General features: G+C 39.7%; 1 protein-coding gene across 2 annotated transcripts in view; it reads right to left on the reverse strand.

The window, feature by feature from the left end:
- Positions 1-17,217, reverse strand: part of UST (uronyl 2-sulfotransferase) — a 160,209-nt gene that overhangs the window by 72,754 nt on the left and 70,238 nt on the right. For both annotated transcript variants that reach the window (XM_072333475.1, XM_072333476.1), the window contains exon 3: positions 6,697-6,852. In XM_072333475.1, coding sequence (XP_072189576.1) covers positions 6,697-6,852 — 156 coding nt within the window. The remainder of the gene's footprint in view (positions 1-6,696; positions 6,853-17,217) is intronic.

Here is a 17,217-nt window from a genome sequence, read left to right on the forward strand (position 1 = left end):
ATGATCACAATTAGTTTATATTGCTAATGTTCTCAGAAGACAAGGGCTTTCCTAGCAAGCCAGATAAAGTGACTTTTAGTTAGGACTGGTAACTCTGCAAAAAAAAAATTATATTTGTCTGCCTTGCTTTCAGAATGAAACAGAGGAGATACGTACTCTAGAGGCTGGATTATTATCTGTTCAATGCAGATGAGTTGGACTAGATGACCTTTAAAGGTCCCTTCCAACTCTAAAGATTCTATGATTCCATGATTATAAATGTAAGAAGAAATTACCTTGAGTTTAAATACATGGGTCACTTTAAAATAGTAACAAGACACAAATTAAAGGGGTATATGTGAGTACCACAGGAGCATCCCTTGTCTCACCCTGTAGAAGATACCAACTGGCCAGCACTGTGCTGATTCCCATTGAAATAACACAGCACTACTAATTGCGCATCACCTCATGCGGCAGCCTTGAGCCAGTCTGCTGCTGGACTAGCAGAGAACATCTGCATCAGGAGCAAAGGCACCCTGCAAAGATGCTGGACAGCATCTGGTCGCCTGGTGGGTTTTCTTTTTGTTTTTCTATTTTAAAGCTCTTGCTACCAAACTCAATCTTTTGTGCTATAATAATAACTTACTCTAAAACAGATGCGGAATTCTGTTTTGACTTGAAGTACCTTCATATTTAGACACTTAATGTTCAACAGGGTTTGTACGCAGATGTGGATAAAGCTACAATGCACATGTGAACAAACAAGCACAAAACATTCTTTTAAAAACCCTGCCAAAAGAGTAAGTAAGGCTCAAAAGATACAACACACAGATGTCAGGAGGGAAAAATAAATAACTGTAATGGCTCACGGCCACATGCAAATTGTGGCCATATTTCCCAAGGGCTCCTCACTCTCTGATCCCACTTGTGCTGAACTGATTTCAGCTTAATGAGCCAAATGTATTGTGAAGGAATACAAAGGAACCAGCCCTCTTTTTAAGGTGACACAAAAAGAAATACAAATATCTTCCAGTGCATCCCAGAAGAGTATGGCCTCTAGTATTCCTTTTCTACAAGAAGACTGGTAGACCCATGGATGATGTATGGAGAGAACGAGTAGTGACTGAGACACCTAGAAAGCACGTACCTCTGAATGGAATGGCAATATTGAAAGGGAAGAAACAGAGGTACCATCTGGCATAACATCTTTCTACCACTGTGACACCTTTAAGTTTTCATTCTACTTTTTTCTCCCCAAAACTCACTCTATGCATTCATCTTTATGCAAGACCTTTAAAAAAGACCAGATCTGCAAACAGAGGCAACTCTATAAACTGCAAACCATTTCTGAATCCTAATGTCCACCTGAGCAAGAAAACCAAGAGGCCATACACACAGGACAAAAAGTTTTTCCCTCGACTACTGTTCCACACTATCATTTTAGGATCTCAGCTGGCCAACTTACACAAGTCATCATGCTTAGCATCAGCAGCATTATCTATATTTGGTCATTGCTGCGTTGCAAATAACAATCCAGTAGATGGCACAATAAAATGACTTGGAGAGAGACTGCAAGGCACCCTGCCCAAAAGGAAAGAAACATGGAGGATGGCTTTGTTCCAGCCACAGCATCACTCCTACATCAAAACTCGACGCAGCCTTGCAATACAGGACATCTCTCTTCCATAAACACCCATCCTCCACCACTGACCTGCTCAGAGCAGTCCTATTTAGTTCACGATTTGTACAAGGTAAATTCAACTGGGAACAAAAAGAAATAATAATATGATTATCTTGCCTAAAGAACATAAAAAAACATTCCTACTCTCTCAAGCTGTCACATTTCATTGGGAGAGAACCTGTGGTCAAAATTGTACAGAGATGACAGGATACGTGATTTTCCAAGTCCGATCAGATGGATGACACTATGGTTCCCAGTAACTAATACAAAGAGGATGAAAGATTATCTGAATCTGACTCTCTTTTGAGTTATTTACTTTCTATACAGTCTCTCCTGAAGGCATGTAGGATCCAGGAGGCACAAGTATCTACAGGTACATGGTATATCACTTTCATCTTGGTATTACTTCATTTCCATAAACAATTCAGAGCTCACAGGAATGAGACCCAATCTTCATTTTAACTCTCAGAGATCTGGAATTGTTTCAAAAATTTCTTAAACTCCTCAAGCTGCTTAGGACCAATTTTCTATCTTTAAAAGCAATCAAGAAAAAATAGCAATGGACTTTTTGTGTGTTAAACCTGAATTATGAATAAAACTGGCTGCCTGTCCAAAGGATGTGTAGTAGAGGGAAATGATGTGAGGACAATCAGTTGCTCACATGTGTCTGTATTTGCACATACGTAAACATACTGATTTTTCCTTTTCTGAATCCAAAAACTGTGGACAGGGGTAGTTAAAGGAGGGGAAGAATTCACTTTGCATTGGTACATCTGTCACTTTAAAGCCACATCAATTGGGTTGCCCTTGTATACATAAATACTACACGTAACTTCTGTAATTGGAAGTTTTCAATTGTTAACTGAAAACATCGCAGTAAACGGTAAGGCAAACATTAATTCATCTTTTCCCAGAAGCCTCTCCCTTATGCCCACGGATGTTCAATGGCTGCACTCCTAATTGCTGGCAGGCAGATGTAATTTGGGAAGATTTCTTACTAAGAAGACTTGAAAAGGCACCCAGCATATGGATTTCAGTTACATGTCATCTCCATAGTCATTAAGAACACCTACGTACTTAACTTTATTTAACAATAGCAGACTGCACAAGCTAAATATTTACAGAAAAATCTTGGCTGGACCAGAACTCTAACCAAACACAGGGTAGACAAATGGCAGGGAGAGAGAAATAACATCTCGAGTAAGTAGCCAATGCTCATGCTGGGAGCCTACAGCCCAGCCCATTCCTCTTTTTTCTCATTCCAGTGCCTGGAACCTGATACCATTCATTCTCTTAATTGCTTCTTACACCTCATTAAGGATGGAAGAAAGACCAACAGTGCATAAGGCCCCCCACAATGAGCAATACAGGCAGGCCAGCAACAATAGACAAGGAGAAGGCTGAGGTACTCAACAACTTTTTTGCCTCAGTCTTCACTGGCCTTCACACCCCACTGGAGCGAATGGGTCAGAAGCTGGGGACTGGGGAAGCAAAGACCATCAGGTAAGTGACAATCAGGTATGAAACCACCTGAAGAACCTTAATAGCCATGAGTTGATGGGTTCTGATGAGATGCATCCCAGATTCCTGAAGGGACTGGCTGATGCAGTCAACAAGCCACTCAATATTTGTAAAGTCATGGCAGTCAGGTGGAGTCCCTGGGAAAAAAGACACTGACTTTTATGAAGGGTAGAAAGGACAACATAGGCAACTACTGACCGGTCAGCCTCAGCTCTGTGCTAATGAAGGTCATGGAACAGATCTTCATGGAAGCTATGATAAGGCGCCTAAAAGAGGAGGAGATGATACAGAACAACCAGCATGGCTTCACCAAGGGCAAATTCTGCTTAACCAACGTACTGGCCTTTTATGATGGTGTCACTGCATCAATGGACAAGGACAGAACCACTGATGTAATCTATCCAGACTTCAGTAAGGCCTTTCACACAGGTCCCATAGCATCCTTCTCTCCAAACTGAAAAGATATGGACTTGATGAGTGCATTGTTCAGTGGACAAGAAACTGGTTGCTAGATTGTACCAAAGAGTGGTGGTTAACGTATTAACATCCAGATAGAAGTCAGAGACAAATGGTCAGTACTGGAACCAACGCTCTTCAATATCTTCATCAATGACCTCAACAGTGGGACTGAGTGCACCCTCAGCAAGCTTGTGGATGACACTAAGCTGTGTGGTGTGGCTGACACACTCAGGGGATAGGATGTCATCCAGAGAGACCTAAGTAGGATCAACAAGAACCTCATGAGTTTCAACAAAGCCAAGTGCAAGGTCTTGTACATGGGTCATGGCAACCCCCACTATCAGTACAAGCTGGAGGATGAAAGGATGGAGCACAGCCCTGCTGAAGAAGACTTGAGATTACTGGTGGATCATAAGCTGAACACAAGGCCGAAATGTGTTCTTGCAGTCCAGAAAGCCAACCATATCTTGGACTGCATCAAAAGAAATTATGTCAGAAGGTCAAGTGAGATGATCCTGCCCCTCTACTCTGCGCTGGTGAGGCTTTACCTGGAGTACAGTCTTCAGTACAGGAGAGACATGGACCTGCTAGAGAGCATCCTGAGGAGGGCTGCAAAAACGATCCAAGGGATGGAACACCTCTCCTACAAGGACAGGCTGAGAGAGCTGGGGCTGTTCAGCCTGGAGAAGTGAAGGCCCCGGGGAAAAAAGGGGCTAAAATAAAAAAAGAAGGGGACAGACTCTTTAGCAGCGTCTGCTGTGGTAGGACAAGAGGAAATGATTTCAAACTAAAAGAGGGGAGATCTAGATTAAGTATAAGCAGAAAGTTTTGTATGATGAGAGTAGTGAAGCATTGAAGCAGGTTGCCCAGATGCATTATTCCTCAAGTCGTTCACAGTCAAGCTGGATGGGGCCCTGAGAAACCTTATTTAGTTGAAAATATCCCTGTTCATTGCATGGCATTTGGACTAGATGCATTTTAAGGGTCCCTTCCACCTCAAATGATTCTGTGATTCTATTCAATTTAATATTTTGCTGTTCATATTCTACTCGTAAAAAAATAAAAATACAACTGAAAATACCTTAAATGGGAGAAAAGTTAGTGTTGCCAGGCATGTAACCTGTGCTTTCCAGCAAAAGTACTCGTTACATTCTGAACCTGTTGTAACTATGTAAATAAGCCATAAATCAAAATAAAGAGACTCAAGTTACTGCAGAGCATAATAGAGAGTAAATCCTCAGCTCCGTAGCTCCACTACGTACTCCACTATCTGTGTTCCTGGAGATTTGCCATATGATAACCAAACAACTTCTGGAGTGCAAAAAATTACGCAACTGTTGCATTAAAATTCAGTCTGGGCTTCTTTGAATCTTGATATTTCAGACTAAGGCAGGGAAGACTGTTTACATATGATCTTTCACAATGTTTAACATCTTTCTGCCTACCAGAGAAATGCAGCAGATTAAAAGGCTTAAAGATTGTGGCTGTTGCTACCTCAGAGGTTTTTAGATTTTACGATACATCTCCTAATCAGTAATGAATCAAAACAGAACCGAAACAACCCAAGACACTTAAAAACAATCATGTCAATAAAAATCCCCTAGCCCATACCCAACAGTTAAGCAGAAATAGTTAAAAGAAATAATAACGGATGACAGTTTGCCCCCCTGACCCAAAGGGACCATTCTGCAAACTCCCCAGGCTGCACATTGCTGAAAGCCTGGTGCTAGCAGCAGCCCATATGCACACAAAGATGCTGTGGCAGCTGCAGCCCCAGGCTCTGTCTCTGCTGTCAGTCAATGAGTGGGGCGGAGCAGAGTAGCAGGGGTGACACTAGCATCCTCCACAGCCTTTTGGCTGGTGTGGCAGCCCTGGATTGACAGTCCCAAAGCCACAAGTGCCCTGAAAGGTGCTCACTGCCTGGGGGAGCTTGATGGCAATACTGGAAGGAGGGAACTTGGGAACTGCAGTAGCAACATCTGTTCTCAAAATTTAAATCAGAACAAACTGTTACATCCAAAATAAACACTGAAACTTATGCTCATAACAAGGTTACAGATAAATAACCCCTAACCACAGGATGCTGTCACTGGTAGGCCCTTGTCTGTATTTTGATCACTGCTTACATCCTCTTGCGGTTTGCTATTCTTAGGAGTGATACAGGCATTTACTGCAGCATTTACCTGAATCAGCAGATCAGAAGTACAGCTGTGGGCAACATGAATAAGCCACGTGTAATGCATATGAATTAATCAGTACACTTTGGAGACTGAGCTTTTTTGAGTTACTTGCATCAACACCTATTGATGGCATTGATGCTTGTGAGCACATGGTTACCCAAGATACAAATGAATTTAAATAATAAAGTCTCAAAGCTGCAAAAAGGATGTCCTTTATAGTTTTAAGGGAACATGAGTTTAAAGGAACATAAAAAAGGGGTATCCAGACAGGTATTCCTTGTATTTGCTTTATGTTGTACAATAACATAAAAAAGGCAAATAAGCAAGAGGCTGAGACAGGATCAAGGATGTGTTAAGACTACAGCAACATGGTTTAGCATAGACCTGGGTAAGAATTTTTTGAAGAAAGTGATTATTAGAAGTAGATTAGAAACTGCTGGCTCTTACTTATCTGTACTCTGCTTAAGAGACCCAAGCTAGCTCTGCATATGCTGGCATGTCTAAATGACAAATGGCTGTGCCCTGCAGATACATTAATATAGGCCCCAAAAGCTGTTAGCACCTAACTTCACTTGTAGTAACCCTTCTTACATCTCTGGACTGATTCTGGGCTGACTGCTATGTTGAGTACATTCAAGAGCTGTCTCATTGGAAGGTAGTTATTCTTGTAACCCTCCACATTGTGTTGCTCTTGGCTCTACCATTCATTTCTCCCTTTAACTGAAGCCACTTCAAGGATGATGATTTCTGGCACATTACTCAGGTTAAAGCAGTAATAGAGCTTTTCAGTGTGATTTCTGCTTCTATATGCCTTTGTCTCTTAGCTTCACAAGCACAATAAGAGAAGAGGCAGTGAGTTTAGCAGGAGTAGCTTACCTGTTCATTTTTGGTCAGTCTTGTTTTGTTATGAATGTCAGATGTGACCAGGTTGAATCCATGTTTCTCTGATAAAATTCTCAAAAGCAAAACCACAGTTCTACTCCCACACTTTCCAACTCTGTTGTAGATCACCTGGCTGGGGAAAGGAAGTACCTAAGTAAAGATTGAAAAATATGGAGTCAGTATATTGGTATTTTTGCTTCTTTGTATCTCAGTCAGAGAATATTTTGCCTGTAAGCCAACAGATACGTAGAAGAGAATTTCTAGGATTCGGCCCACATCAGAAGCATTCACTTCCAGCAGCAAGCTATGAGCTCTTCAGAATAAAAGACACATCATTCAAGAGATGACAAACAGAATTTCCCCTTGTGATACAGTTTACAGTAACAGTGCAGATCAGTAGCAGCTCAAGAAACACTAAACCACTGCTGATGACTTCCAGTGAAGATGGTGATGAGCTTAAGCATACTGACAGTCTCCTTACAAAGAACCACAGTGAACTAGCACTGCAGTTTGGCAGCTCCAAGTGCAGTTGAGCTAATGAAAGTGGAATGCTTGAGTTGCAAAACTTTGGTTTAAAAGAAAAAGAAAAAAAAAAAAAAGAAAGAAAGAAAGAAAAAAAAAGCAGCAAGCAATTGCAGAGAGCTAAAATTAATCGTTTCAGTCTAAAATACAAACAAGAATCTTCTGAAGTCCTAGAAAAGGAATCTGACACTGGAGAGGCATGTAGTTGTGCAACAAAAAATACCAGTGGCCACTGCTGGGCCTGGAGGACAGATGGCAAACTCTGGTCATGCAGGTGACGGTCACTCAATTTCAAACCAGACTGGCCACATCTCACCTGTCTACTGGCAGTGGTCTCCAACCCAAGGCACTGTTGCAGCATGCTCTCCCTCCTGGTTTCGGACATTGTTAGTTGACTTGGGCTAAAGATATGCCTAGGATTTATCCAAATAATTTCACAGAAAAGGCAGCCGCGATCCTAGGCCTGGCACTCCTCACATATATGTTTCAGGACACAGTGTTCTTTACAAATATCATCTCTCTGAAGCTGTAGACAAGTTTTTAGGGGGGCTCCAAAAGTGCAAAAGAGAGGGTAGAGAAGCTTGACATTTCTTTTCCCAGTTATTTCCCCAAAATTCCTACCATAGTTTAGCAGCAGTTACCGTATGATATTTATTACTGCCTTTGAGGCAGTAATACAGAGAGGACAGGGGTGCAAGTGGGGAACTTGTGTGACTGTACTAGCATTTTTGTGAGGCACAACTATCAGAGCTTTTAATAATACCAAACTAAATGTTTTTAGGCAGCTTAAGTATTCTAGATGAGAAGTTTTTTTGAAAATAAACAAAGCAACATGCCCCTGACAGTGCTTTGTATGTTTGACTAACATTACTGAGTTTAGGACTTTAATCAAGGAGTTTTACTACCAGGTGCAATGAAGTTCTGTGTAGAGCAATCACAGGAATAACAAGATCAACAACAAACGAAGCAGTCTGGCTCAAGCCCCAAATCACCCAGAGAAAGGTAACTGCTCTACAGTCACAACTTTCATGGAAGAAAGGATAACTGAGAGGTGAATGTGTTACCATGATTTGTGGACATAGAAAACAACAGGATACAAACATCACAGTGTCCTTTGTTTCAGTAAGTCCAGTGACAAATTATGGCCACATGTCTGTCTGTAACTAATCTAAAACTGTACCAAAATTCAGAATTACCATCTTGAATATAGACACCTGCAGGCTTGTCAAACTGAGATCTGACACAGATGGGTGAGTACCTGTCTCTGCTCCACAGAATTAAGTCTACTCTTAGCTATTACCTTTCTTAGCTGTTACAGCCAGCAGGGAAAAGCCTGTCGATTACTTCTCCAAATGAATATTTAGAATATTACTTTTTATTAACTGCCAGATTACAAACTGAAGATCATTAAGCCTGCTTTCTTACATTTGAACTAGCTGTTTTCCACTTCTGGGAAATGTGGAAAATGTTTGTCTTGCCTTTGAGTCAAGAAAACCAATGTCACGATTGATGGACTCATCTTTTAACTATTGTATATTCTATCACAATTTCAACATGTTTCATGCAGAATTTTTATTTATTTATTTATTTAGCTACTAGAGCCTTAGTTATTTGTCTATATTCAGTCACTCCAGGTATAGTGCCAGCAGCATATCAGTGCCTCTCTTCTGTTCTCGCTTTGCCCTCTTCACGTCCTCTACAGATCTCTGTCACTAACCTAGGCACACTACAGGTTTTACAACAGGCAAACAAGGCATCCTCTGTAGGCATGATCTGGAAGAAGTAGTTTTCTGTTCATTCAGCAGTTCTGATTTCTTCAGTTATGTTGAGACAGGGTCATTGTTTACTATCCATTATGTACTGCATGGTAATTTTAGCTATTCCATTAAAAAAATTCTTGTAGCACCTAAGTTTCAGCTGGTCCTTACTGGCACTGAAGACAAGACTGGTGAAGCACTGATCCTGCATGTTCTAGCCTACTGTTTCTCTTCAGGATGCCAGTCCCTTAGCTCAATATCACCCATGCAGCATCTCTTGGAATTCTGATCCTCAAAATACAGTACAATGCATTTCATTGTACTTGTCACTGCCCAAACGCTACTGCTGCTTGATACTACAAGAACTTCTTAGACTTAAGGTAGATACCAAAGCAAAATGATGAGAAATACCGTATGCATCTACTTTGCATAGCCATTCCTGCAGCATATAGAAAAGACCACCCAGTCCACTTTGTAAGATGAATAATACTTGTTATTTAACTTCTAAGAGAAAAATACTTTATCATTCCATTATACATTTCTAATTTGCCAGAAGTCAGAGTACCACTGCTACATATACCACGTTTTAATAAACCAACCAACCAACCAAAAAAAGCCACATAAAACAAAAACACAGAAAGATTCTATTGCTCAGGATCACTACAAAGAAAGAACTATTCCATGTCATAGTTTTAATATTTGCAGACTGGCTTAATCTATCCTTTTGCTTTTTCTGAAGTCACATTATCACTTTAGATGAATATTTGGTACAGCAAAAAGCAACAGCATCAAATGGTATGGATGAGGAAGCATCCGCTTTCAAAGCCTTTTAAATTTGCTAACATTGTCAGGACCTCATGGTTTCACCTACAGCTGTGCATGTACGCCACTCACATAGGGAAAGTTTGTATTCCTATTAAGAAGACTGCAAAAAATGTTTCCGTATACAGGGCCAGTGCCCTGGTTCTGCATTTCTGATATGTCTCATTATATTTGAACAGCTAATAGTTATTCATCATGGAAACAATCCCTAAGACTACTTCAAAAGAGAACTGCAAACTAGAGCAAAAAATAAAAGGAGAAATAGGAATACCCTTATAATGAATGGGAACATACTGAGATATCCATGACATTTTTTCTGTCAACACTACACTTCATTACCAAAGTAACATTACTAATGCTAGTATTAATTATGTTTAGTATATCCTTCAGTGCACCATAGCCACAAAAGCTATTATTCCTCTCATAAACTGGGGAAGGAACAGGTATTTGGCAATTGCTGTTTTGGTTGAGCTTTCTCCAGGGCATCTCATCTGCCGATACAGCAGTGAACGTGAACCTCCCAGGGCTCATATAAAACCCACAGAACACATGAAGTCTTCTCTTTTGGCAACATTTATATAAAAGTTTTCTGTGAGAAACCTGCCCCTCTTAATCTTTATCAATGTTTCCTTTCTATGAAACTCAAAATCCCACCCCTAATGACTTCAGAGTTCTAAAGGTGATGAATTTAACATCTCCATCGTACTTGATTTTGTAAGAATTTGTAAAGACTATGGAAACATTAAATAATGCTTCATAATTATTAACTGCTTTGATTTTCATAGCAGGGTTGCACTTTGCAATATAGTGAGCAAAATTTGCTACCTGATACTTTACTCATTTCACATGCAATTTTAATGCACTCAGATTAAATATAATTTCTAATTAAATCCCTGCTTTGATTAGCCAGTGTCTTTTGGTTGAATCATACGAATATAATTCTTAAAAAGACTAAAACAAAATCAAAGTGCGTCTTTGTACAGTTTCTGTTCTACATACAAACAACTTGCCAAAATCAACAAGTGATTCAAAGTTGGCCAGTTCTTATCCTTGTCTCCAAAACTCATTTTCTCAGGTAGCGCAATTCTATTCTGTACACAGACAATAACCATGACAACCCCCCAAAAAGAAACCATAAACAAATACTCACTACAGATAGAGAAATCTGAAATAAGGGGCCATTATTTCCAGCCAACTGTTTAGCTTAAAGGAGGCCAATATATCAATGCCCTGATTGAGAAAACATCTGAATGCACTTTGGTAAAATCGGACAAGGTTCAAGATAAATGCTACAGCTCCAAGACTGCTTTAGAAGAACACAATAATTAGCTGTAATCAAATCTTCACTTGTAGTGCTGCTGAATGCAGCTAGCTTTAAGGATTCATTGCTGAAGCTTTGCTAAGGTTTTATTTACGTCATGACTCCACTTTAACACCTAAATGCACCAGAAAGTATACCTGATAAACAAAGCCATGCAGCAGAAAGATACTTCAGCAAGTATTTGTTTAATACGACCAATTCTCTTTGGACAGTGCTTATCTGTTTTCAGCATTTTAGAAAGCGTCTAAGCTGTTTCTTAGAAGAAAAAACACTCCTTCTGGTAACGTGTATGAGTCAAGCAGATCTAGAAATGCAAGACACTGAAAACCTTTTTAAAACAGGAACTTCTGTTTTCCCACTCACAAAACACACAACAACAAGAATCAGTCAATATAAGAAATCATGGCAGAGGAGACATTTGAAAAAAAAGGCTCCTATTACGCTAACAGAAACAAAATGAAAAACAGCAATTTGAGATTTACAAACTCCTAATTGGATTACATTTCATTCTACAATGAGAGCATGTATCACATGGAAAAACTAATTGTTGAGGTGATGCTCTGGTAACGTTACACTCACGTAGCACTGCACAACTTCTAAACAATTACAGAGTGACTTTACTGAGCACTGCGTCAAAGCCCAGAGGCAATACAAAAACAATTCAAACACATAATTCATTTTGGAGTTATGTGAATTAGTACTTACAGGTATAAAAAAGTAAAATCCACGGTATAATTACGACAGCTCTTTCCAAGGGTTTGAAAAGTTAGGCAACAATTTACTTGTCATTTTCTTTTCCCTTTTGGTTCACAGTTAAAGAAGGTGACAAGAACCGTTCCAAATTAAATCCAAAGGAAGAAAAATCACATTTAATGAAAATTCATTTTGCAATAAGGATGACAACTGCCATTTTCAGAAGCAAAGCCACCTCTCAACCAATACGACAAAAATCCAGGCTCCTACTTTCAGAGGAGGCTTTGTTTACAGGTGAACCTTTGCACCACTTAACAAAATAGGCCAGATAATTACTCACTGTGCCAACAATTTAGGGATCCACCCAAAAGCCCTAATAATTCAACACTTTTACTGAGCCAAACACAGTATAATTGTGCTAATTCACCAAACGTTTTCCAGCCCAGGAAGTATTTCCTCAGTTAAATAACTCATGTCAGCGACACACATTTCCAGAAAGGAGTTCATTACTTCCACAAATTATGCAGGTAATTATGTGCTTACGTATAAGACAGGCCAGAGGCTGATACCAGAACAGGTTTCTCCTTTTAGAGCAGATACTAATTTGGGATCAGATAGAACTCCACCTCTGCCATGTGAATGCGGACAATCAACAGAGACTAAAATTACAAGATCACAAAATTAAACACTTGCTGATGTTCTGTATCTCTATGCCATACCCAATCTTCACTCTGCAACCCCTCCACTTTCTTTATGCCCAGACAGGCAGGAAAAAATACCATTCTTACAATTCTTAGATCATTCTTCTAATTTACAAGACATTAAAAAAAAAAAAAATAATAAATGGTTTCCAGGGTAATGGTCCATTTGGCTCATGAGGGGTGGAAGATGCTCACTAGGGATAGCATACAACACCAACAGTACCCACAGCCCACTTTTCTCTGGTATCTCCCCTTCTCCTGGTCAAGCACCCCCAGAAAGAAAACCTAAATTTATTAACCACCATGCATTTAATTCTTACCTTCTACTGATCCCAGTGAACACTTGTTCTCATATTGTGGGTTTCAGGAAGGCAGACTGTATAATTTAATTATATGCTTAGAGATCTTAGATTCCTCTGCTGCCTCTTTTTCAGTGAGGTTTTTAACAAGCTTGACAAAGACTACTTCAAGGAAGCCAAACACTTAGGCCAATAAGAGATAGCACACTCCAAAGAATTTAAAAAGGAAGAAATCCCATTCTAAACAGAAATCACTTTATTGTCACTCACATTTAAAGCAAGTACAACAAAGAATTACTGACACAAAGATATTCAAGTAGAAAGCATGGTTGAAATGTGAAAGAGTTAGACTCCTCTCCTCCAACTTAAGATATAATTAGTACTACCATACTTCATTTCAGAGCTTAAAGATCACATAATCATAGAATCACAGAATGGTTTGAATTGGGAAGGTCCTTAACAGTCATCAAGTTCCAACCCCCTGCCAGGGGCAAGAACATCTACCACAAGACTAGGCTGCCCAGAGCCTCATCCAACCTGGCTTTGAACATCTCCAGTGATGGCAGGGTCTAGGGTTTCTCTGGGCAGCCTGTGCCAGTGCTTCACTGCCCTCTGAGTAAAGAATTTCTTCTTATCTCATCTGAATGTACCCATTTTTAGTTTAAAAGCATTACTCCTTGTCCTGCCACTAAATTCACCAAGAAAGAGACTCTTCCCATCTTTTAAAAATTCAAAGACCACCATAAAGTCTCATTGGAGCCTTCTGTTCTCTAGACTAAATCCCAACTTTCTTAGTGCAATTACCCTACCGATTTCTTATACACTGAGTGGTCCATTCACCAAATCCATGCATGTTCAATCTGGAGACATGGAAACAGTCAGCTGATTTGAGCAAGTCTGGATACCCGCAGGTACCTATCTATCTACCTTCAGAATGTAGCAATACTAGAAAAAGATAAGCTTTTTGAAGCATCCAACTCTAAGGCAGACTAGACAGCATGATCTTCTTTACGAGTCACTGAACATAACCGGAAACCACAAGAAAGACAAGGGGTGAGGCTTGCTTGCAAAGTCTGAAATCCATACACTGAAAAAAGGCAGAAGAATGAACAGAAGAGCCGTCTGTTACATCTTACATCTTCATTAAGAAACTAGTCCAATTGAAAAAGGATGACTTAAAAACAAAGCATTTAATCTTTTTGGCAGCTAACATATTTTGAGGAACGAGCTAAAATGTGTTCTGTAACAATTCAGCATTCCTAATTACCAAAATAAATTAAAAACATAAGCATGGAGCACAAACAACTAGAGGAGACTGGGTGTAGACACAGTACTCTGACTTGCTAAGACAAAAGAAAGGCATTACTATGCAGCATCTTCCAAAGTTAATGGTTTGTCCCACAGCACAGATCTACATGGTCAATATAAAAAAAAATAATAATTTTTATCTGGAAAATACTGTATCCTTACAATTCTAACAAGAGCTCAGTCCAGAGCATAATGAGGTCTGTATGTTAAGTCCTTTTACAAGACCTTTTACAAGATCTATACCTGCAGCAACACGAGAACATAAAATCAATCAGTACATTTTAAAATCTATGGATACACCCCACCACTGCATTTATTTTTGCTCCTTTTATCCCCCACATTCAATTTACTTTCCCACAGTAGCAGATGCAGATGAGCATAACCTCTACTTCTGCAATCTGCTGTAAAAGATTTGCCACAAAAGAGAACCAAGTTTATTTCAGGTATGTGGAATTACCGCTATTTTAAAACTCAGCACTTGCACACAAAGAGCAAAACAAGCTGGTGAAGAACAGCTGTTCTGTTCACTTTGCACTTTCGGGTGGTCTCTAATGTTAGACATTATCTTGATGCGTGAGCTGTCAGCCCTCAGCTCTGTATGAGTGGTGGCAGCTCCAGCTCCTCTCAGAGATGAAGCAGGTGAAGGGGAATCACCCTACCAAGCAGGGAGTGGCTACAGCTGAACACCTGCAACAGTAATCACATCTTTTCCTCTCACCCTTTCTTGGTACAGCATGCTTCTCAGTTTCTTCTTTATTGTTCTTGCCTTCCTCTTCAGTCTGCAACTTCTTAGTTATCAAGTACATAATACTGTGGAAGTCATCTTGCTGGCATGCGCCCATCTCATAACAAGATAAAGGAGATCAGTGATGTAAATTGTTCACTGATATTGACATTTGAAGGAATGTGAGTGAACTCATGCAGGTTAAATCTTTTTCTTGTCATTTAACTACTCAGCTTTCCACTGAAAGGTTTTCCACATGGTATCAGGATGCCCTTAAACTGTAGAATTCTTGCATGCCACATTCAAACGCCAGAGCAGCTTCACATTTTATAAGTATAACATACGAAAATACAAATGTTGAAATTGTGAAGTTTTAAACTGCTATTTTTCTTCCTGCTCCCACAGTTTGGTACACTGTTATGTGCTCAGAACACACTGGCACAGTTATTCTCTGTTTAAGTAGTAAATCCTATCACATCCAACCCACATGTTTATATTGGATAGTTACAAAATGAGAGATATTAAGTAGCTAAGCCTGGCTTTAAAAGTTTTTACAATACGCCAGAGCATTGGAGTTCCCTTAAGTAACCTAACTACCTTTCAGTAGTTCCTGAACTTACAATGCAATATTCATGAGTTCACCCTGGAAGCCAATAATATTGGATTTGACAGGGGTGAGTGGTAGATTAAATAATTTATTCCTCTGTATGCATTTGTCTTTTTTCACATTAAGATTTAAATCTTTTGTATCTATTGTGGTAGACCATCAATCAGGCTGTAGCTAGTGCAACCCACCACGGCTTCACTGCCAAGGACCTGTCACACTGTCTCAGTGTGCCCTTTTACACATTACTTTAGCCCCTCCTTCCATATTTTACTTTAATGTTTCCAGCGTGGCCTTAATCACATTCATTTTTTTCTCTGCACTTTGTGCAAGCACTTTCTAAGTCAACTGCAGAATGAAATAAATGTTGTTTATAACCACAACTGGATTTTAATCTGTAAAACATGCCAGTTCTGATGGACTGTAACCCACGTGCACCTACATAAAGGACAACATTCTTCTGGCCAACTCTTACAAAGCCAGCATGTAGTGAAAATCCCAGTGTCATCTAAAATTGCTCACAGGCCCAGAGTAATTTTCCCAGCTGACCACAGTCCTCACTTGAGCCACATGTAGACCCTGTGGTGTAGGAACTGCCGCATTCTGGAGGCAATGACAGAAGATTTCCAGTATCAAGTCCTCCCATTTCACCCTGCTGCCAACTGAAATTATTAACCTGTCTTGTTCAGGCAAATCAAATCTCATTCCTGCCTACTAAGGAAGTCTCCTTTCCACTTCAGTGGAAGAAGTTGATCTCCACACCTACTCAAAAATGAGAAATGGTGCCAGCAGTGAAGGGCCCCGCACTCTTCCACATTGCCAGGGTACTGTTATTACTACAATATGGGTACTGCCCTGGTAACACTCCACTGCCCTTTGCTTACTTCACTCACCCAAACTCCTCCGTTTGAATTATCACTATTCTCACCGGCCCACTCTTGTCAAACTGCCTTCTGTGCTTGATATTTTGAGTCTACCATTGACCACTCATACACAAGCTCACAATCTCCTTTCCCATTAAAGCTCTTTTCCTTAGTATCATGTTTTCATTCTTTTCCCTTCATAGTGGCTAGGAAAAAAAAAAAAAAAAAAAAAAATCAGGTCAACTGTGATTCTCACAGAAGTGTTTAACAGTAGTAGTTCAAGACTTAAGAACAGCATCAAGAAATATGAGGCGCATGGTAAAATTTTAAGTGCTACTCAACTGAGTCACAAGGCTTACAGACTTCAACCAAATCAGTCTCACATTCATAGGATATCCTGAAATGCTACTCCTGTCCAGAATAGCACAATTTTGTTTTTATTTCACTGAAGGTTTAGGTCTTCTAGACCCAGCTGTAAATTGTACTTTGGGATCAGGAACCAACGCATTTCCTAATCAATAGATAATCAAGGTGGCTGTGATTTATTATGCTTCTTATCTATCTGACATTCTATGGAGCCATGCATTTCTATACATTTTGTTAGGTACTGCAACATCTATCCATTGGAATTTATTTGATATAACTCTATTCCCGATTGAGCAATGTGATTGAGTGATTATGATCTCCTTCTATAATATGCCAGTTTATGAACATATTCCTGTCAAGGAAAGAAGAAACAAACTGGGCAGCTGTAAATTTGAAACTGTATAATGTAGACTATCTTTATGTGCTGCCAAATAATCTGAAAGGACACTTAGCAGATGACCAAAAATCAGCTCAATATGAATTCCATCCTAAATTTCAGTGAAAATACAGAGCTCTAATAGCTGCAGATGTGGGG

This window comes from Excalfactoria chinensis, chromosome 3 (genome assembly GCF_039878825.1).
Source record: "Excalfactoria chinensis isolate bCotChi1 chromosome 3, bCotChi1.hap2, whole genome shotgun sequence".
Taxonomy (NCBI): Eukaryota; Metazoa; Chordata; class Aves; order Galliformes; family Phasianidae; genus Excalfactoria; species Excalfactoria chinensis.